Source organism: Bos taurus, chromosome Y (genome assembly GCF_002263795.3).
Source record: "Bos taurus isolate L1 Dominette 01449 registration number 42190680 breed Hereford chromosome Y, ARS-UCD2.0, whole genome shotgun sequence".
NCBI classification, from domain to species: domain Eukaryota; kingdom Metazoa; phylum Chordata; class Mammalia; order Artiodactyla; family Bovidae; genus Bos; species Bos taurus.
Window position 1 is genome coordinate 59,383,594 of NC_082638.1, and position 17,949 is coordinate 59,401,542.

General features: G+C 36.5%; 1 protein-coding gene across 1 annotated transcript; it reads left to right on the top strand.

Annotated features, from left to right (window-relative positions):
- The first annotated feature begins 241 nt into the window (after positions 1-241).
- On the top strand, positions 242-13,603 carry LOC132344537 (RNA-binding motif protein, X chromosome-like). Its single transcript, XM_059884225.1, has 9 exons — positions 242-336; positions 2,683-2,795; positions 3,318-3,424; positions 5,708-5,882; positions 7,540-7,686; positions 8,848-8,959; positions 10,139-10,261; positions 10,338-10,426; positions 11,047-13,603. The coding sequence occupies exons 2-9, from the start codon at positions 2,687-2,689 to the stop codon at positions 11,349-11,351; spliced, it is 1,167 nt and encodes a 388-aa protein (XP_059740208.1). The 5' UTR covers positions 242-336; positions 2,683-2,686; the 3' UTR covers positions 11,352-13,603.
- The last annotated feature ends 4,346 nt before the right edge of the window (positions 13,604-17,949 follow it).

Genomic DNA, 17,949 nt, shown 5'->3' on the forward strand with positions numbered 1-17,949 from the left:
CTTTTGTATTTTATAGTGATTAAGTTAACCCGACTGGTAAACCTAGTAGAATATTTTGCTCTTTTTATTTTTGGTTTATTTTTTTTTTTTTTTAGACTTTCCCTCAAAGGTCTCCATTTACCCCTCCTCCACCTCTGTATTTTCTTCCTGCCCTACTTTCTCTGCGGCTCATCTCGCGATACATCCAGGTTCCTTACGCTCGTCTCCTCGTGCCGTACATCCGGTTCTTTATGCGCTTGACGGAAGAGGCAGGGCTGCGTTCAAAATTAGTTTAGCTAGCAGTCGACTCAGGGGCTTTGGTGGTGTGTGTTCGGAAGACCGAGACAAAAAAAAAAAGTAAAGAATTGGGCATTTTAAGATCAAAAAACAGATTTATACCTTATGAGAACATGTTTATAGGTATAGTGTCAGTTTTTACTGGAGAAAAATGGTAACTCAGACTGACTTTTCCTGTCAGGTTTTTTCCCGTAAGACCTAATAGCTGAGTGTATGTATATATATGTGTGTGTGTGTGTGTGTACATTATCTTGAAAAGTCTTATTAGTTTATTTCTTGAAAAATATCTTTAATTTTTATTCCTTGGAGAATCAGTGCCTGAAGTAGCAATGGAAAGCCAGTGAAGTTTGAGGGTTCTTTTGTCTGAATGGAGGGCTTGGGGATGCGATGGACGAGGTGGGGGCGGAGCGGGGGTGGGATGAAGAAGGGGGTTTGAAATGTCTGGATGTTGGCTGTGGGAGGATATACTGGGCGTATACTCCTACCCTGGGACTGAGAAAGCTGTTTTTGCTTTGTAACTTTTCTTTGATGTATAAGGCTGGATCTTTCTCCACAAGCTTATGGCTACTAGGGCGGGATGTTGGTTGCTTTCGGTGTGTAATTCATTTTTTCCCTGTTGGTTTGGGGCTGCTAGTCGTGTGCAGTGTTGCCTTGGTGTGCAGTTCGGCTTTTTTCCGTTGGTTTGGGGCTGCTAGTCATGTGGAATGTTGCGTTGGTTTCTCGCAAAATGTGGCTTTGGTGTGTAATGCGGCTTTTTTGCTGTCCACTTGGGGCCGCTGCTTCAGTCGTCTCTGACTCTGTGCGACCCTATAGACCGCAGCCCACCAGGCTCCCCCGTCCCTGGGATTCTCCAGGCACGAATACTGGAGTGGGTTGCCATTTCTTTCTCCAGTTGGGACCGCTAGTCATGCAGAATGTTGCTTTGGTGTGTAATGCATTTTTTCCCCCGTTGGCTGGTGCCTGTTAGAGGCGCGGAATGCTTCTTTGGTGTGTAATGCGAAATTTCTCCCTCCGCTAGGGTCTTCTAGTTGTGCAGAATGTTGCTCTGGTGTGTAGTTTGGCTTTTTTCCGTTGGCTTGGGGCTGCTAGTTGTGCGGAATGCTACTTTGGTGGGTAACGCGGCTTTTCTCCCTCCACTTGGGGCTGCTAGTTGGGCTGAATGTTGCTCTAGTGTGTAATTTGGCTTTTTTGTTTGTTTGTTTGTTTGTTTCCCTTGCCTTGGGGCTGCTAGTTTACCGGACTGTTGCTTTGGTGTGTAAACCGGCTTTTCTCCCTTGGCTTGGGGCTGCTAGTTGCGGGGGCTTAGTCGTGCAGAATGTTGCTCTGGTGTGTAATTCGCCTTTTCTCCGTTGGCTTGGGGCTGCTAGTTGTGCGGAATGCTGCTTTGGTGGGTAACGCGACTTTTCTCCCTCCACTTGGGGCTGCTAGTTGGGCTGAATGTTACTCTAGTGTGTAATTTGGCTTTTTTTTTTTTTTTTTTTTTTCCTCCTTGCCTTGGGGCTGCTAGGGCACCGGACTATTGCTTTGGTGTTTAACCTGGCTTTTCTCCCTTGGCTTGGGGCTGCTAGTTGTGGGGGCTGTTGCTTTGGTGCCTAATCCAGCTTTTCTCTCTTGGCTTCTGGCTACTAGTCATGGGATATTGCTTTGGTGTATAACTCAGATTTTCTCCCTTGCCTTGAGTCTGCTAATTGCGCATCTGGATGTAACAGCCCAGGCTCCATTTTGTTTCACGTGCACTCTTTTTTTTTTTAAACAGTTTTTCTCTGAGATAGTGACAGTAGTTGAAAAACTTAACCAGTATACCGAACCATTTTACTTATATGACTTAAAACTAAAGTTTTCAAATGTTGAACTGTTGATTAACTTAACGAAAATGGTCAAATTTTAATGTTCATAAAAGTTAACATTATTTTGTCTGGAGCTATGATTCTTAGTTTACCAAAATAAGTAACCACAGGTTAAATTTTCCTCAGCAAAGTATTTTATTCTCTTGTGGCTTTTATGACTTAGTATTGTAGAAGTTTTTAAATTTAAGTGTATTTTACAGATTATTTGTTGTGTAATCAATATAAACGTGAGAAAATGGGGAAATTTGAAAATGTGTTTAGTGTATTTTATGTACATTTTATAAAACTTAGATACTGTATTTAGGTTTTAATGAGTGAATTCTTTAAACACTGCAGCTCAAAACAGTTTTCCAGCAGCCTTCTAATGTAATTTAAACTTACAGGTTTTTGTTATCTGTAAAAAAACAGCATTCATTAGGTCAGGGCTTGTTTTCCTTTTTGCGTTACAAGCTTCCTTGTATTTTAAGTAAACATTTTTAAAAGTTCAGTTCTTTTTAAATGATATTGGAACATTTTGGCTCATAATTTGTTCTTTGGTATATTTTTTGCCACCTAACAGTAAAATGATGGAAGCAGATCGGCCTGGAAAACTGTTAATAGGAGGCCTCAGTGCTGAAACAACGGAGGAGTCTCTTGAAGCTGAATTTGGGAAATATGGTCACATTGTGGAAGGTAACTCTAGAATCGGATATGACTGAGTGACTGAACTGAATCGAACTCTAGAATCAACATACGTAACTCTTTAAAGCAAATGTCTACTTGATATATATCCATGGACAACTATGAGTAGTTTCAGGTTTTTGTTTTTTTAATTGGGCAAGTACTTGGCAGTCAGTGAAAGGGTCTCCTCTTACTGAAAAGGGAAGAAAACAGTGCCTTTAAAATGTACTAGTGGTCCTGGGATGTGAAAGAGAATAAGACATGGTAATAGTAGAATTATTGAGATTTACTGTTCATTTTTAGAATACTAGGAATAATATATAAAAATCAAGTTATGTGATATTTTTATATCATGTATAAAACGATATATAGATTTTTGTTTTTAAGTAACTTTCAAAAGTTTGTACTGTGTTGATAACATTCAAGTATGTTAAAGGGTCTTATGAGAAATTGTCAAAGGAGTGATAATTTTGAAAATAGTAAAGTTCAATTTTATGTGACATTTTAAATTTAAAAGATTTACGTGTATTACAGTTCTCTTGATAAAGGATCGGAACACAAACAAGTCGAGAGGCTTTGCTTTCATTACTTTTGAGAGCCCCGCAGATGCAAAGGATGCTGCCAAAGAAATGAATGGAAAGGTAAGTCTTAATAATGTATGTTCTTCATTTAACACTATTGATAGATTTCTTTTGGAGAAGGCAATGGCACCCCACTCCAGTACTCTTGCCTGGAAAATCCCATGGGCGGAGGAGCCTGGTGGGCTGCAGTCCATGGGGTTGCAGAGTTTGACACGACTGAGTGACTTCACTTGCACTTTTCACTTTCATGCGCTGGAGAAGGAAATGGCAACCCACTCCAGCGTTCTTGCCTGGAGAACCCCAGGGACAGGGGAGCCTGGTGGGCTGCCGTCTATGGGGTCGCACAGAGTCGGACACGACTGAAGTGACTTAGCAGCAGCAGCATAGATTTCTTTATTGTTACAGTAGTATAATGCTTTGTAAGGCTTCACTCCTTTTTGTCACATAAATACTAGTTCCTCTGGTTGGGAAGAGATTGAAGTTAATACCAGCATTAACAAAACAGATTAAATCTGTCTTCTATTAACATTCAGGTGTAAATACAAATAGGTTTTAACCTTCAGCACTCTCCCCGTATTTCATACTGTATTTTAAGTCTTGGCATTTTCTATTTAAGTCACTCTTCAGTGTATCAGTGTTAGGAATAAAAATTTGTCCCGTAGAAGCTGAACTTTTTTAAAAAACTGGAGAATTGCTTTACAGTATTGTGTTGGTTTCTGCCGTGTATCAGCATGAATTAGCCATAAGCATACAAATGTTATCTCCCTCCCACTTCCCTCCCCATCCCATTTCTTTAGCTAGCTATGGAGCACTGTGTTTGCTCCAGGATGTGCCCCGTCTGTGGATTGTTACATTAAATAAAAAGGAAGTCTGTATCTCCCCCATTTTATATTGTGGGTAATAGGCTTTTGTACTCATGATATCCTGTTGTTAAATTATCTCTGGAACTTCTACATTCCCTTAGTGCAAATACATTAATTCCCTATTATCTACAGTTATGGTTCTAGTATATTTCACACATGTGACACATGTTGACCCTTGTCCTTTAATTTTTCAGATATGGTAGTACCTAAAAGTTAAGTTTGACTCAGCTTTGGGTCACAGAGATAAATTTTCCTTGAGAATACTTGATGGTAACTAATTCCTCTTTTTTTTTTTTTTTTATTTGTTCTAGTTGTCAAGCACTGGAACATGTAATCTGAAATTACACTTGAGTAATTTTTATTCAATAGGTGTTATATTGCGAGGCATTGATTGAATTTAGTTAGCTGGTTAATGGTTGTGGATGAGACAAAATATTTATTTTCTTAAGCACTGGCGTTCTGGGTGAAGGGAAAAAACGTACAAATAGAAACATTAATTTTACACGCAGAAATGTTAAGGAAAATAAAGTAGTAATTTTGGTGGAGCTCATCGGGTGGTGAATACTGTTTTTTTCAGTATATCTAGGAATATTTGCTAAATCCTGAGTTGGGAAAGAGACACTGCATGAATTTGTGGAAAATATTTTGAACCAAGATATAGAAAATGAGACCCTAAGATGAGGGGAAAATGGCTTTTGAGGATGATTGTATTGATCTAGAGGCCATTTCAGCCAGAAGTCCTGGTGGAAATTTAGGATTTAAAATTGTTTTCCAAAAATAATGTGAAATAACAAGAGTGTATATAGTATGATTCCTATTAGGTTTTCAAAACTCCTTTTGGTCTCTGTAAAATATTAAGGCAGATATTGGAAGATTAAATTTAAGCATTTCTGAAAAATACGAAGTAGCATTACGGTCAGTAACCCCCTGGGAACAGAAAATAAAACAGTTGTATAAGGCAAGAAATGTTAATGGCCAAATAAAGGTTCTATTTTTAAAAAAAGAAAAATGAAGAAAATTATTAGAACTAGAGTAAATACAGAGCAGCAGTTATATTGAGAAAATTTATGTTTGTGTCTAATAGAACAAATGCTAAAATATAATTATGATAGGAACAATTATTTTGAATAAGTAATAGGCATACTTTTACATACCCTTGGGAAGCTGAAATTTTAAATGGAAAATTTACTAAAATGAAGCATGTTATAGAAAATAAAAATGTGTGCTTTTTCATGGTAAAGGAGAGATACTCATCATTTAATACCAGAGAACCGTTCAGGAAGTTCTAATAGTAAATACATACGCTTTGTGTTGGATGACTTAGGAAAGGCAATTGCCAATTAAGTCTTGTTCATCATATTGAAGAGCACAGTCATTTCAGGAAAAAAATGTTTGCTTTGGGGAAAAATACTGATTTAATTCATTGCAATAATAAGTTAAAATTTATGTAACATTACTGATGTTGTACTTAATCTTATAGTTTTTGGATGGAAAAACAATTAAAGTAGAACAAGCCAATAAACCATCTTTTGAAAGTGGTGGTAGACAGAAACTGCAACCCCCTGCAAGAAACAGGGGCCATCCAAGAAATCTGAGATGGGAAAGAGGAGGATCTGGTGGAGCAAGAGGGCGTATGTCTCATGGAGGAAACTTTGGTAATGTATTAAAATACAAGGACGCCATAGCACTGAAAAACTGTTAAGTTTGAACATCTAGTAAATCTCAATGTCTATTGCATTGTTAATGAGAAGAATAATCTACAAGAATATATTAAATGAGAAAATTACCATTATTGATAATCAGAATTATTTCTAAGTTGTAAAGAATTGTTGTAGTTATAAAATTACTTATGTGCAAAAAAAGTTCATCATCTTACAGGGAAATGGCTTAAATTTTATTCTTTTTTTTTACCATTGTTATCGATGCCTCTTTAACAGTTTTTCTACACAATTCATTGCTGTTGATCATACATTAGAATTTTCCAATTTTGGCAAATAACTTTATTTAAACTATTAAAAAGACATGTATATACTCTCAGAGTAGTCCTACTGTATTGTAAAAAGTACTGGAGAACTTTGAAGATTACATAACAGATAACACAGTTCAGGGGTGAACATTGTGTATTTTTGGACTGACCTTGTAGTATTTGTCTTGAGCATGTATGTGCAGACAACTCTATGCAATTCTCCACTGTCATTTTGATATGGTGCTTTTGTTCCTGGGTTCTGTTGTAATAAAATTTGCATTTTGGAAAAGTTGTCTTTGATACAGATGTAAAAGCCTCTGTTTTGTATGTATAATTACATATATGTACATACATATGCATGTTTGTGTGTGTTAGAGAACAGTGAGTTACTGCAAATGGTATTATGAAATATTTTCAAAGAAGTTTTTACTTGGTAAGAAAGAAGGGAGGCACTTTCCATTCATAAACTTCCATATATCTAACAAACTTTGTCTCCTCTACTAACAATAACCAATCTTGAAAAATAAAACATTTCACTTCTGTTTTTGACAACCAGATGTGTGATTTTTTAGAAAATATTTTTAAAAGTTCTGTTACAGGGTGTGTTCATTATAAGATCACACAGTTCTGTTATTTTCTCAGGAGATGAGAAAAGTTTACTAGCTCATATTCTGCAAAGTGTACTCTCCCAAGTGTAACTGGAATATATCTGTAAACATTTTTCTAGTTAGATAAAAAGATTTCATTACTTACCATGCATTCTTAAATACTATTAGAGTTGAACAGAACATAGCCTTTTCCTTGAAAAATTAACAGTAAAGGTTGATCCTTGAACAAAGCAGATCTGTGTGGATTCACTTAAAAGCAGGGTTTTTTGTTTTTACTCCAAGTAAATATGTACTAGGTTACTAAATGATCCAAGGTTGTTGGAGAAGTTGCATTTTTTCCTATAAAAGGAGTTTTTTATACTTTTAGGTGCATATTTTTTTTATTGTTTTGACATAACACCTATTGTGTTACATTTTTAAAAGCTTTTTTGACACCAGAATTGTATGAATTATTTTCCTCCCAGTGTGTTTAAAATTTTATTTTATCCTGGTTTTTCTCCACCTCCTCTATTCTCTTCAGACTACTATCACAGCAGTGGTTCTTTAATCATTTCATAAATTTTTCAAACTGACTGAATTGTACTAACTGATGTATCACATGAGGAAATAGTTTTATTGGTTTAGACAAATACAAATGCTGAAGGCAATGGTAGTTCTTTATTAAAGATCTATAAACAGTAAGCAAAACTTAAACTTTAAGAATGTTTACTCTACCTAAAAAATTGCATTGAAATACAGGTGATAATGGATATAGTCTCAACACGAGCTCTTCAAGAGGACCCTATCCAGTTAAAAAAGGACCATCTTCAAGATGTCAAGGTCCTTCTCCTAAAAGATCTGCTCCTTCTGTTCAAGGGCGAAGCAGTAGTGGAATGAGAGGACGAGGTAAACGTTATATAATATAGAGACTATTGTTTCTGAGTAGTTAGTAAACGTGAGCTATTTAAAAATCAATCCTTAACTTTAAGAAGCAAAATGAAAAGAGAATTACATGGACATGTTTGTTGATCACTAGTTGATTTGTGGATGAAAAATAATTCTTTAGCATCTAATTATAGATGTGTGGTAGGTGATTAACATAGAAGTGGGGAAGACATTTCTTTTAAATCTATGCTTGCTAGAGAATTCCTTGGGTTTTTTTTTTTTTTTTTTTTTTGAAGTTGCTAACATTTGCTGCTTAGTAGGATTTTTCACGTGGTTTCAAGATCAAGTATTTTCATGAAAACTAATATCCCATGAGTCAGCGATTTGGAATGTAGAGTAGTTTAGCTATGTTATATTGGCTACCTGGTTCATGTAATTATAAACAGTAACTGAAACTTGTCATATTAACTGTAGTTTGGATTCTTAACATATTTTTACATTGTTTGCTCTTGATACAGCTAAAAACTTTGAATCATTATCAAATTGTCATTTTTATGTATAGAATATTAATGAAGCTAAGTGTATTATGGTATTGATTTCAAAATACAAAAGAAGCTTAGAAACCTAAAGTTTCATTAGATTATTAGCCTAGTGAGCAAACAAAACAAGAGAAGTCTGACCACCAGGAATTAGTAAGAATTAGCACAAGAAGTGAGTATTATTTACAGTAAATAGTTTTCCTGTTTTGGAAGAGGTAGCATTTTTCAAATGAGCCCTTTATTGCTAATAAGTAGTTGAACTCAATAGTACTATCATTTGGAAAGGTCAGTAATTCAGGTTGCAGTTTATGTTAAATTTATCAACATTAGGAAAAAATCAAGTACTTTGTGATTGAACCTGTGAAAATAGTTTCAAAAAAATAATTAGACTTTACTCAAAGTTTGAGAGATTCTATTACTTGTAATTTAAAGATTATCCAAAATGTACAGGGAGCAGAAGATGTCAGGAAATAAAATGTTCAGAAATTACATTTATAAAGCAAGCTAAATGTGCATGAATCGGATTTTATAAGTATTTTTTTTCAATTGTTTTGGAGAGAGGAGACACACCAGTCTTTCGAATTTTTCTTTGAAATATTACTCTCAATTCTGAGATACTTATGTGAGCATTTTTAAATTAAAGGTCCAGTATTGCGGAGAGAAAATTACAGAGGAGGTCCTCGTAGACAGCCAGTGTCTTCTCGGAGAGATAACTATGTGTCACCAAGAGATTATGGTTATGCTACTAAAGACAGGTAAAGAAAAATAAAATACATGAATTTTTAAGTCATAGTTAATTTTGTTGAGGTAAAATGTATCTAACAAAATTTTAAAAGTGAACAGTTCAGTAGCATTTAAACTACTCAGAATTCTGCAACCGCTATCTCTGTTCAGTTCCAAAACATTTCATCACCCCAAAACAAAATCTATAAGCAGTTGCTCCCATTTTTATCCCCCCGTGTCCCTAGGAGACACCCACCTACGTCATGTGTCTGTAAATTTACCTAATCCTGAATATATCATACGTTCACTGTAGCCTGCCAGGCCCCACTGCCCATGGAGTTCTCCAGGCCAGAATACTGTAGTGGGTAGCCATTCCATTCTCCAGAGGATCTTCCTGAGGGATTGGACCCTGGTCTTCCATATTGCAGTCAGATGCTTTACCAACTGAGCCACATGGAAGCCTTAACAATATGTGACCTTTAATATGTGGCTTTTCCATTAGTGTGAGTGTTTTCAAAGATAATCCTTGCTGAAGCATGAATCAGTACTTCAGTTTTTGAGTGGGGGTTAAACTACCATTATATGTATAGTTAACATTGTTTGTTTATCCATCTTTATGGTTAAAGCGTACAAACATTGGAGTACCTGCTTTCAATTCAGAGTGTAAACTCTGAATTGGAATTCCTGGGTCATACAGTATTTTCAGTATTTTAAGGAACCATTCATCTTCTCCATAACTGCACTGGTGGTGCAGTGCTAAGAGCCCACCTGCCAACGCAAGAGACTCAGATTCAATCCCAAGGTGGGGAAGATACCCTGGATGAGAAAACAGCAATTTACTCCATATTCTTGCTTGAAAAATCCCATCAATAGAGGGGCCTGGTGGGCTACAGTCCACAAGGTCACTAAGAGTCTGACACAGCTTTCTATTTACTGTGCACACACAGGATTTCTGCATGCTCACCAACACCTGATGCTTTATATTAGGGTTAGCCTGTCTACTAGGTGCAGAGTAGGTGTCTCATTCAGATTGAAAAACTTTTTTTCTTCCTAAAAAAATAATGATGTTAAGCAGTGTTTTACATTCTTGTTCATCATTATATATCTTCCTTGAAGAAAAGTATATTGAGATCCTCTGAATTTAAAACTTTTTTTGTCTGTATGAATTCAGTATGAATTCTTTTCATTTATTTTTGTTTGTTTGTTTTAAGTTACTCAGGCAGAGATCCAAGTTCGCGAGACACCAAGAATTATGCTCCACCATCTAGAGACTATGCATACCATGATTACGGCCATTCAAGTTCTTGGGATGATCATTCCTCTAGAGGACATAGGTACTATAAACAATTCTGTTTCTAATCAAATAACTTATGGAAATTTTTTCTTTAACATTAATTCTCTTAAATTTAGTGATCATGATGGCTATGGTGGAAGCCGTGATAGAGATTATTCTGAACATCGAAGTGGAGGCTCTTACAGGGATTCATATAGGAGTTATGGTAAGAGTACAGTTACAACTCAGAAAGGACAGAATTAGAATTGACATGCTAGATCTACATCATTTACTCAAGTTTACTTCTAATTTCTCAGGGGAAAAAAAAAGTAATTTCTACCTAATTGATTGGTTTGAATTAGTTTTGATCAGTCATTTAAAATGATATGAAGGGTAATTTGGCAGCTTACATTTTTTAATCACAAAAATTACTGTAACATTTTTAAAAACAAAAGTGCTATTAAGAGTATGAAGCATAGGAACATTATGAAGTTCAAAATTTTAGTCTTTTCCAAAAAATTAATATTTACTTTAAACTGCTGCTGAGTCATTTCAGTCACGTCCGACTCTGTGCAACCCCATAGATGGCAGCCCACCAGGCTCCCCTGTCCCTGGGATTCTCCAGGCAAGAACACTGGAGTGGGTTGCCATTGCCTTCTCAACCACTGGAGCTAAAAAATACTGCTCTTTTTAAATAAATGTGAAAGCCCCTTCACCATGGCTACTAGTTCATATCTTCACCACAGAGGCAGATAAAGGCTAGCCTTTGAAAGATTTAGTACTTTATAGTCATGTTATAGTAGTAATGGGAAAATTTTATAATTTTATCAATTATTAATTTCACAGGGGGCTCCCACGGTGCTGTATCAGGAAGAGGTCCACCTCTGAGTTACGGCAGAGGTCGTCACTATGACGATTATAGCAGTACAAGAGATAGAAATGGAGGAGGGCAGAAAAGTTACTCATGCAGCCGAAGTGATACATACTTAAGTGGTCGTGACCGTGGTGGAAGACAAGAACAAGGATTTCCATCCTCCAAGGATAGGGTGTACCCTGCTCCTCATGAGTCATACAGTAGCTCAGGTTATGAGGCTTCCAGGGGAGGTCATGGGGGAAACCGATCTGAAAGAGTAGGCCGAAACAGATACTAAAAATAATACTCACATACCATGTTTTGTTGGCATGGGAAAATTTTGTGTGAGTTTCTGTTTTAATTCATACTTGAGTACTGCTGAAGAAAAAGCATTGGCTTTGGAGGGAAGAGCTGTAAACTTTACCCTCCATGAATTTTCAGATAAATTGAAAAATAGAATCATTCAGATAAGTTGAAAAATAGAGTTATTCAAAGTAATTTCATAGTTGTCTGCTAATTGAAAAATAGAAGTTAAAAATTTTTAATTTAATGTCTAAATTTTCAGAGTGTGTTTTGCGAAATGCCACTGTTTATTTTACTGGTGCGTTAAACAAGCATAAAAACACTTGTTTGGAGGGTGAATTGTGCTGTTTGCTTAAAGTTTCCCTTTGTGTCTTTGCACATGAATGCATTCAGAATTAAGCAATACGGTATTTCTCCATTGCAAGCTGTACCTGCTTTCTATTTAGGTTAACAAATATTACATGCTATTTTTGAAAGCAGTGTATAAAAGGTTTGACAAGTCTCTAAAAAACCTGAAAGGGATGTTTGCGTCCTTACTGAAATGTTGTGTCCAACTGTTTAAAACAATAGTATAAATCAGAAGAAAATTTAGATATATGACTAAAATGTTTAAGTCTAAAGTTAAGTATCAATTTTCTTAGCCATTCAAGTGGCTAATGACAAAAGTGCCATGATTAAAAAGAAAACAATTTGTACCTAAGTTGAGATTGAACTAGTTAAGTATTCTGAGTATGTATCTTAATGAAAGTAAATAGTTCTAGATTTGTTGGAAAGGCAGTGTTTTAAGTAATGATGATTTTAACTTCATTTTGGAGTACTTGATCTAACCCAAAAGTATAGGCTTATCTATAAGGAAAGTTAAGGGTTTTTATAGGTAGATTTAGGTATCAATAATAATACATCAACTTTTTGTTAAGAAACAAGTATAAGAGCTGCAGGACAAATGGAATTGGCAAAATTAGTGGAGAGATTTGCAATTTCCTTTTAAAGTAACAGCAAATTAGGGGAAATTTACTTTTTAAAGGTTCAATTAACAATATTTGAGGCAAACTCAGAAGACAGATTAAGAAATTTCTTAGGATTGTTCCAAATGTTAGAAGTCAAAGGCATAGTTGAATACATTTTCAAGACAAAGGATAGTGCATAAAAGTGACATTGATATTTACATGAAGTTCAAGGCAACACTGTCCAGGTAAGCAGGAACAAAGTAAGCAGTAAGTTACTGATCCTAGTACAAAGCTGAGAAAGAACAGGATATTTTTTAAGTAGTTAGATTGGTAACTTCTGAAATTGCAACCAGATCTCAAACGGCTATTTTGATGCTAGACATTATGAAAGCATAACTTTCATTTAGTTGTGCTGTAGTGTTTGTGAGGACTGAATAAGAATATAAACTTCCTAGCATAATTTCTAATTATTTCCTATGAATCCATTATGATAGTGTCTGTATTACCTACCCTGGAAACTTTGAGCAACAGAAAGATCCTTGACAGGATATCTTGTTATAATAGTGACAACATTCGTGAGTATATGAGAATGGCAACCTAGAAAATAATTTCTCCCAAACATTGCTATAAAGATTCTGTTTTTGAGCATGTTAAAGAGTAAACTCTGAAAATTATAACCAAAGTTAAAGGCCTGTCCTGTTAAAGTGTTCATTCGACAAAAATGAATTTGTTGTCTGTAGTACAGAGAATAAAAAGTAAATTTCAACTATAACTAAATTTCTCTACAGTTTATGTGTAATGAGTTACTGTTTTTAAAATCAGTTTGACCTGAAGGTTCCTGTAGTTGGCTTAATTTGAAAATGGCAATTAACCCAGAAATGTAAAATTCCCTGTTGAAAATGCTCCTGATGTAAGAAATGTTGTACCTTTCTGTTGACCCTAGCCATTAAACTGGTTTTTAGTAATAAAGAATATCAAGTTGCTTTAGAAACAGTGTTAAAAAACCTGCACAACGAAGTATTCTTCTTCTGTATGTTGATATAGAACTCTGTATCCCAGGCTTTGCTGTGTATGCTGAATATAAAGGCATAATTTGTTTAGTGTTTAGTAACTATGAATTTTAAATCATCTAAAAGTGGGAAAAAGTCCTTGAAACTGTCTTGACTTAAAGGGGTTATCTTCTTGTATGTTGCTTGTTTTTATTTGATGTTTTTGTGTTAGAGAAAACTTTCCATTTGTGATTTTTCATTAGTTCTGTATGTATTGTAAACTTTTAGTACTTTGTGTTAGGAATTTTTATCTTGAAATTAAAGTGTTACATAGCTTTCTAAAAGTGTTAGTTTGGCTTTTTATACCTACTCTATTATTTTTTTTTCTTACTGTGATATATGATAGAATTATTTTCATTTCTTAGTGAAACACCAATTTTTCCAGTAAAAACTAGCATAAAAGTTAAAAAGTATGCACATCTTTTTCTCAGCTCTTGTTTCTACTTCTCTTAATGAAATTTTCTGCTATGTATTGCCATGTAGCACATTACTTCGGAAGTACCTCTATTATTGTTCAATTTTATCTTTTATTTTTCTGGCTGTTTCCTTTATATAGTTCCATAAGCCATTGGAGTTTTGACTGACATTGCTTTACATTTATCAATGAATTAGGGCAAAAGTGACTTTAATGTTTTAGAATTTCCCGCCCATCTTTCATTATATTCAGACTCTATTTAGAACCTGACAGATTCTCACTAAAGGCCCTTATTACATCAGTTGTTAATGACATTTTCCTGTTTACTTGTGTTTGGTTTTGCTGGATTTTTTTCGGTGGCAGATTCTTTAAGAGTTAGCCACCTGGAAGCCCTGTTAGCTGCATTCCTAAAGTAATGTTTAATGCTTAGGTTTTGAATGAAATTTTATGTGTATTGCAATTAATAAATGGGTGTTCTTTTTGTTTAAAGTTCTTTAATTTAAGTGATATTTTATTAAAAATAACTTACAGTATTCAATTTCCTGCATAAGCTGGCCATCATTTAAGGACACACTTTTATTATTTGGTCTGTATCCCTGTTTTCTTCTTCCACTCCGAGGAATTAAACTTTCAGTTCAGCTCAGTCGCTGAGTCATGTTCCACTCCGCAATCCTATGGACTGCAGCACACCAGGCTTTCCTATCTATCACCCACTCCCAGAGCTTGCTCAAACTCATATCCATCAAGTCACTGATGGCATCCTACCATCTCTTCCTCTGTTGTCCCCTTCTCCTGCCCTCAGTATTTCCTAGCATCAGGGTCTTTTCAGTTGAGTCAGCTCTTCACATCAGGTGGCCGAAGTATTGGAGTTTCAAGTTCATCATCAGTCCTTCCAGTGAACACCCAGGACTGATGTGGTTTAGGATGGACTGGTTGGATGTCCTTGCAGTCCAAGGGACTCTCAAGAGTCTTCTCCAACACCATAGCTCAAAAGCATCAATTCTTTGGCACTCAGCCTTCTTTATGGTCTTACTCTCACATCCATACATGACTACTGGAAAAGTAACTTTGACTAGATGGACCTTTGTCAACAAAGTAATGTCCCTTCTTTTTAGTATGCTGTCCATCATACCTATCTATCATATGCTGTTTATCATATCTTTCCTTCCAAAGAGCAACTGTCTTTTAATTTCATGGATACAGTCACCATCTGCAGTTGTTTTTGGAGCCCAAGAAAGTAAAGCTTGTCACTGTTTGCATATTTTCCTCATCTATTTGCCATGAAGCTTGTGGGACCAGATGCCATGATCTTCGCTTTTTGAATGTTGAATGTTAGGCCAGCTTTTTCACTCTCCTCTTTCATGTTCATTATGAGGCTCTTGAATTCCTCTTTGCTTTCTGCCATAAGGGTGGTGTCATCTGAGATTATTGATACTTCTCTCAGTAATCTTTTGACTCCAGCTTATCTGACATTTCATATGATGTACTCAGTATATAAATTAAGCAGAATGACAGTATACAGCCTTGACATACTCCTTTCCTGATTTGGAACCAGTCTGTTCCTTGTCCAGTCCTAACTGTTAACTTCTTTTTTTTTTTTTAAACTTTACAACATTGTATTAGTTTTGCCAAATATCGAGATGAATCCGCTACAGGTATACATGTGTTCTCCATCCTGAACCTTCCTCCCTCCTCCCTCCCCATACCATCCCTCTGGGTCATCCCAGTGCGCCAGCCCCAAGCATCCAGTATCGTGCATCGAACCTGGACTTGCGACTTGTTTCATTCGTGATATTATACATGTTTCAATGCCATTCTCCCATATCTTCCCACCTTCTCCCTCTCCCACAGAGTCCATAAGACTGTTCTATACATCACTGTTTCTTTCTTTCTTTTTTTTTTTTTAAATTTTATTTTATTTTTAAACTTTACATAATTGTATTAGTTTTGCCAAACACAGGGTTATTGTTACCATCTTTCTAAATTCCATATATATGCATTAGTATACTGTATTGGTGTTTTTCTTTCTGGCTTACTTCACTCTGTATAATAGGCTCCAGTTTCATCCACCTCATTAGAACTGATTCAAATGTATTCTTTTTCATGGCTGAGTAATACTCCGTTAAACTTTGAATTGTTGTAATTTCTGCTAAGTTGTTAAAGATACTTTTGCTTTTACCTCTAAAGATACTCTCAATTTGGTGACTTCTAAGGTAAATCAGTCTCTCCTATTAATGAAAAAAAAAGTTTCCTACTAGTTGTTAAGCTATATTTGTTCCTTCTTCATGAATAAATAATCTTGTTCCCAGTGAGTTTAAGGTTCTTGCCTTATTGCAAAGAGAATTTCAAGATAGGAAGTTAAGTAAAATGAGTGTTTTAGTTAAGCAAGGGTTTGTCCTTAGAGGGAGAATAGGCAGATAGGTGAGGAGGTGCTACTCAGCACTTCTTTGGTAAACCAGCTATGAAGGGCATACAAACCAAAAGGGGGAAGGATTTTGGAGGTCCTTTCCCTGATTTTCATCCCAGCTCCAGTCTCCTGAGGGGAGGAGGGACCATTGTCTTTATTTAGCTTAAATCAGAAGTGTCATGGTGTTGATGCATGATCTAGTATTTCTTTTTTGCAAGGCTAACCTTTTTGTAATGAAAGCAAAATAAGCAATATGTTACATGTGAATATTGGAGAAGGAAATGGCAACCCACTCCAGTATTCTTGCCTGGAGAATCCCAGGGACAGGGGAGCCTGGTGGGCTGCAGTCCATGGGGTCACGAAGAGTCAGACACAACTGAGCGACTTCACCTCACTTTCACTTGACATGTGAATGAGATTCCTTCCATTCCCCACATTTCTTTGCTGGCTTTGGGACACTTATCATTGAAAACGTGTGAATTCCTGTCAGTCTGGACATTCCTGCTTTTGTCTACCTGTGGACCCCTGCTGTTTACAGGACGAATAATTTCCTGCCACATGGCCGCTGTCTCCATTTCTGTTCTCATAGCTATCTGCCTGTTGTAACAACTAAAACCTCCTTAGTTTTACTGTCATTTAATTGCATGGTTCAGTTCAGTTTAGTCGCTCAGTCATGTCGGACTCTGCGACCCCATGAATTGCAGCAGGCCACACCTCCCTGTCCATCACCAGCTCCCGGGGTTCACCCAAACCCACATCCACTGAGTCCGTGATGCAATCCAGCCATCTCATCCTCTATTGTCCCCTTTTCCTCCTGCCCCCAATCCCTCCCAGCATCAGAGTCTTTTCCAATGAGTCAAGTCGTCGCATGAGGTGGCCAAAGTACTGGAGTTTAAGCTTCACCATCATTCCTTCCAAAGAACACCCAGGACTGGTTGGATCTCCTTGCAGTCCACGGGACTCTCAAGAGTCTTCTCCAACACCACAGTTCAAAAGCATCAATTCTTGGGGGCTCAGTTTTTTCACAGTCCAGTTCTCACATCCATACAAGACTACTGGAAAACCTCAGCACTGGCCACGGGACTGGAGAAGGTCAGTTTTCTTTCCAATCCCAAAGAAAGGCAATGCCAAGGAATGCTCAAACTACCACACAATGGCACTCATCTCACATGCTAAAAAGTAACTACATGGTAGTCACTGAAAAATACATTTATGCCACAAAACAGAATTTTAGCTATACAACTTAACATTTAATTTTGTTCATGAGTAAGTAAGACTCAGATTTCTGTCAACTACAAAGATGCACAACTTGAAAATTACAGGTTGTATTTGTAACAAAATCAGGACTGCAGTGCAGGAGACAGCACCTCAGATAGCTCTGAGAGACTGCTCCAAAGAGGTGGGTCAGGAGAGATCAATATGTTATATTTTGGTAACGGGGAGAGTGAAAGTGTTAATTGTTCAGGCATGTCAGACTCTGTGACTCCATAGACTGTAACCTGCAGTTTCTCTGTCCATGGAATTCTCTGGAGTGGCTTACCATTTCCTGACCCAGGGGATCTTCCTGACCCAGGGATCAAATCCAGGTCTCTTGCATTGCAAGCAGTGAGCCACCAGGGAAGCCCCTGGTGAAGGGGAGTTCAATACAATTAAATATTCAGTTTACAAAAGATTTTCCGGTAGTCAAAGAGCTGATGTCACTACCAAGGGATTTAATGCTTTTCTAATCATGAGATGCAGGGATTGGGATCATGAAATCAGTTCCTGAAAATGAC

What these genes read in the sequence shown, in the direction of transcription:
- LOC132344537 (XM_059884225.1), top strand. Translation starts at nt 2,687, where the DNA reads ATGATGGAAGCAGATCGGCCTGGAAAACTGTTAATAGGAGGCCTCAGT. An exon ending in CCAAAGAAATGAATGGAAAG is followed by an intron (nt 3,425 to 5,707) that starts GTAAGTCTTAAT and finishes TTAATCTTATAG; the next exon opens with TTTTTGGATGGAAAAACAAT. An exon ending in TAGTGGAATGAGAGGACGAG is followed by an intron (nt 7,687 to 8,847) that starts GTAAACGTTATA and finishes TTTAAATTAAAG; the next exon opens with GTCCAGTATTGCGGAGAGAA.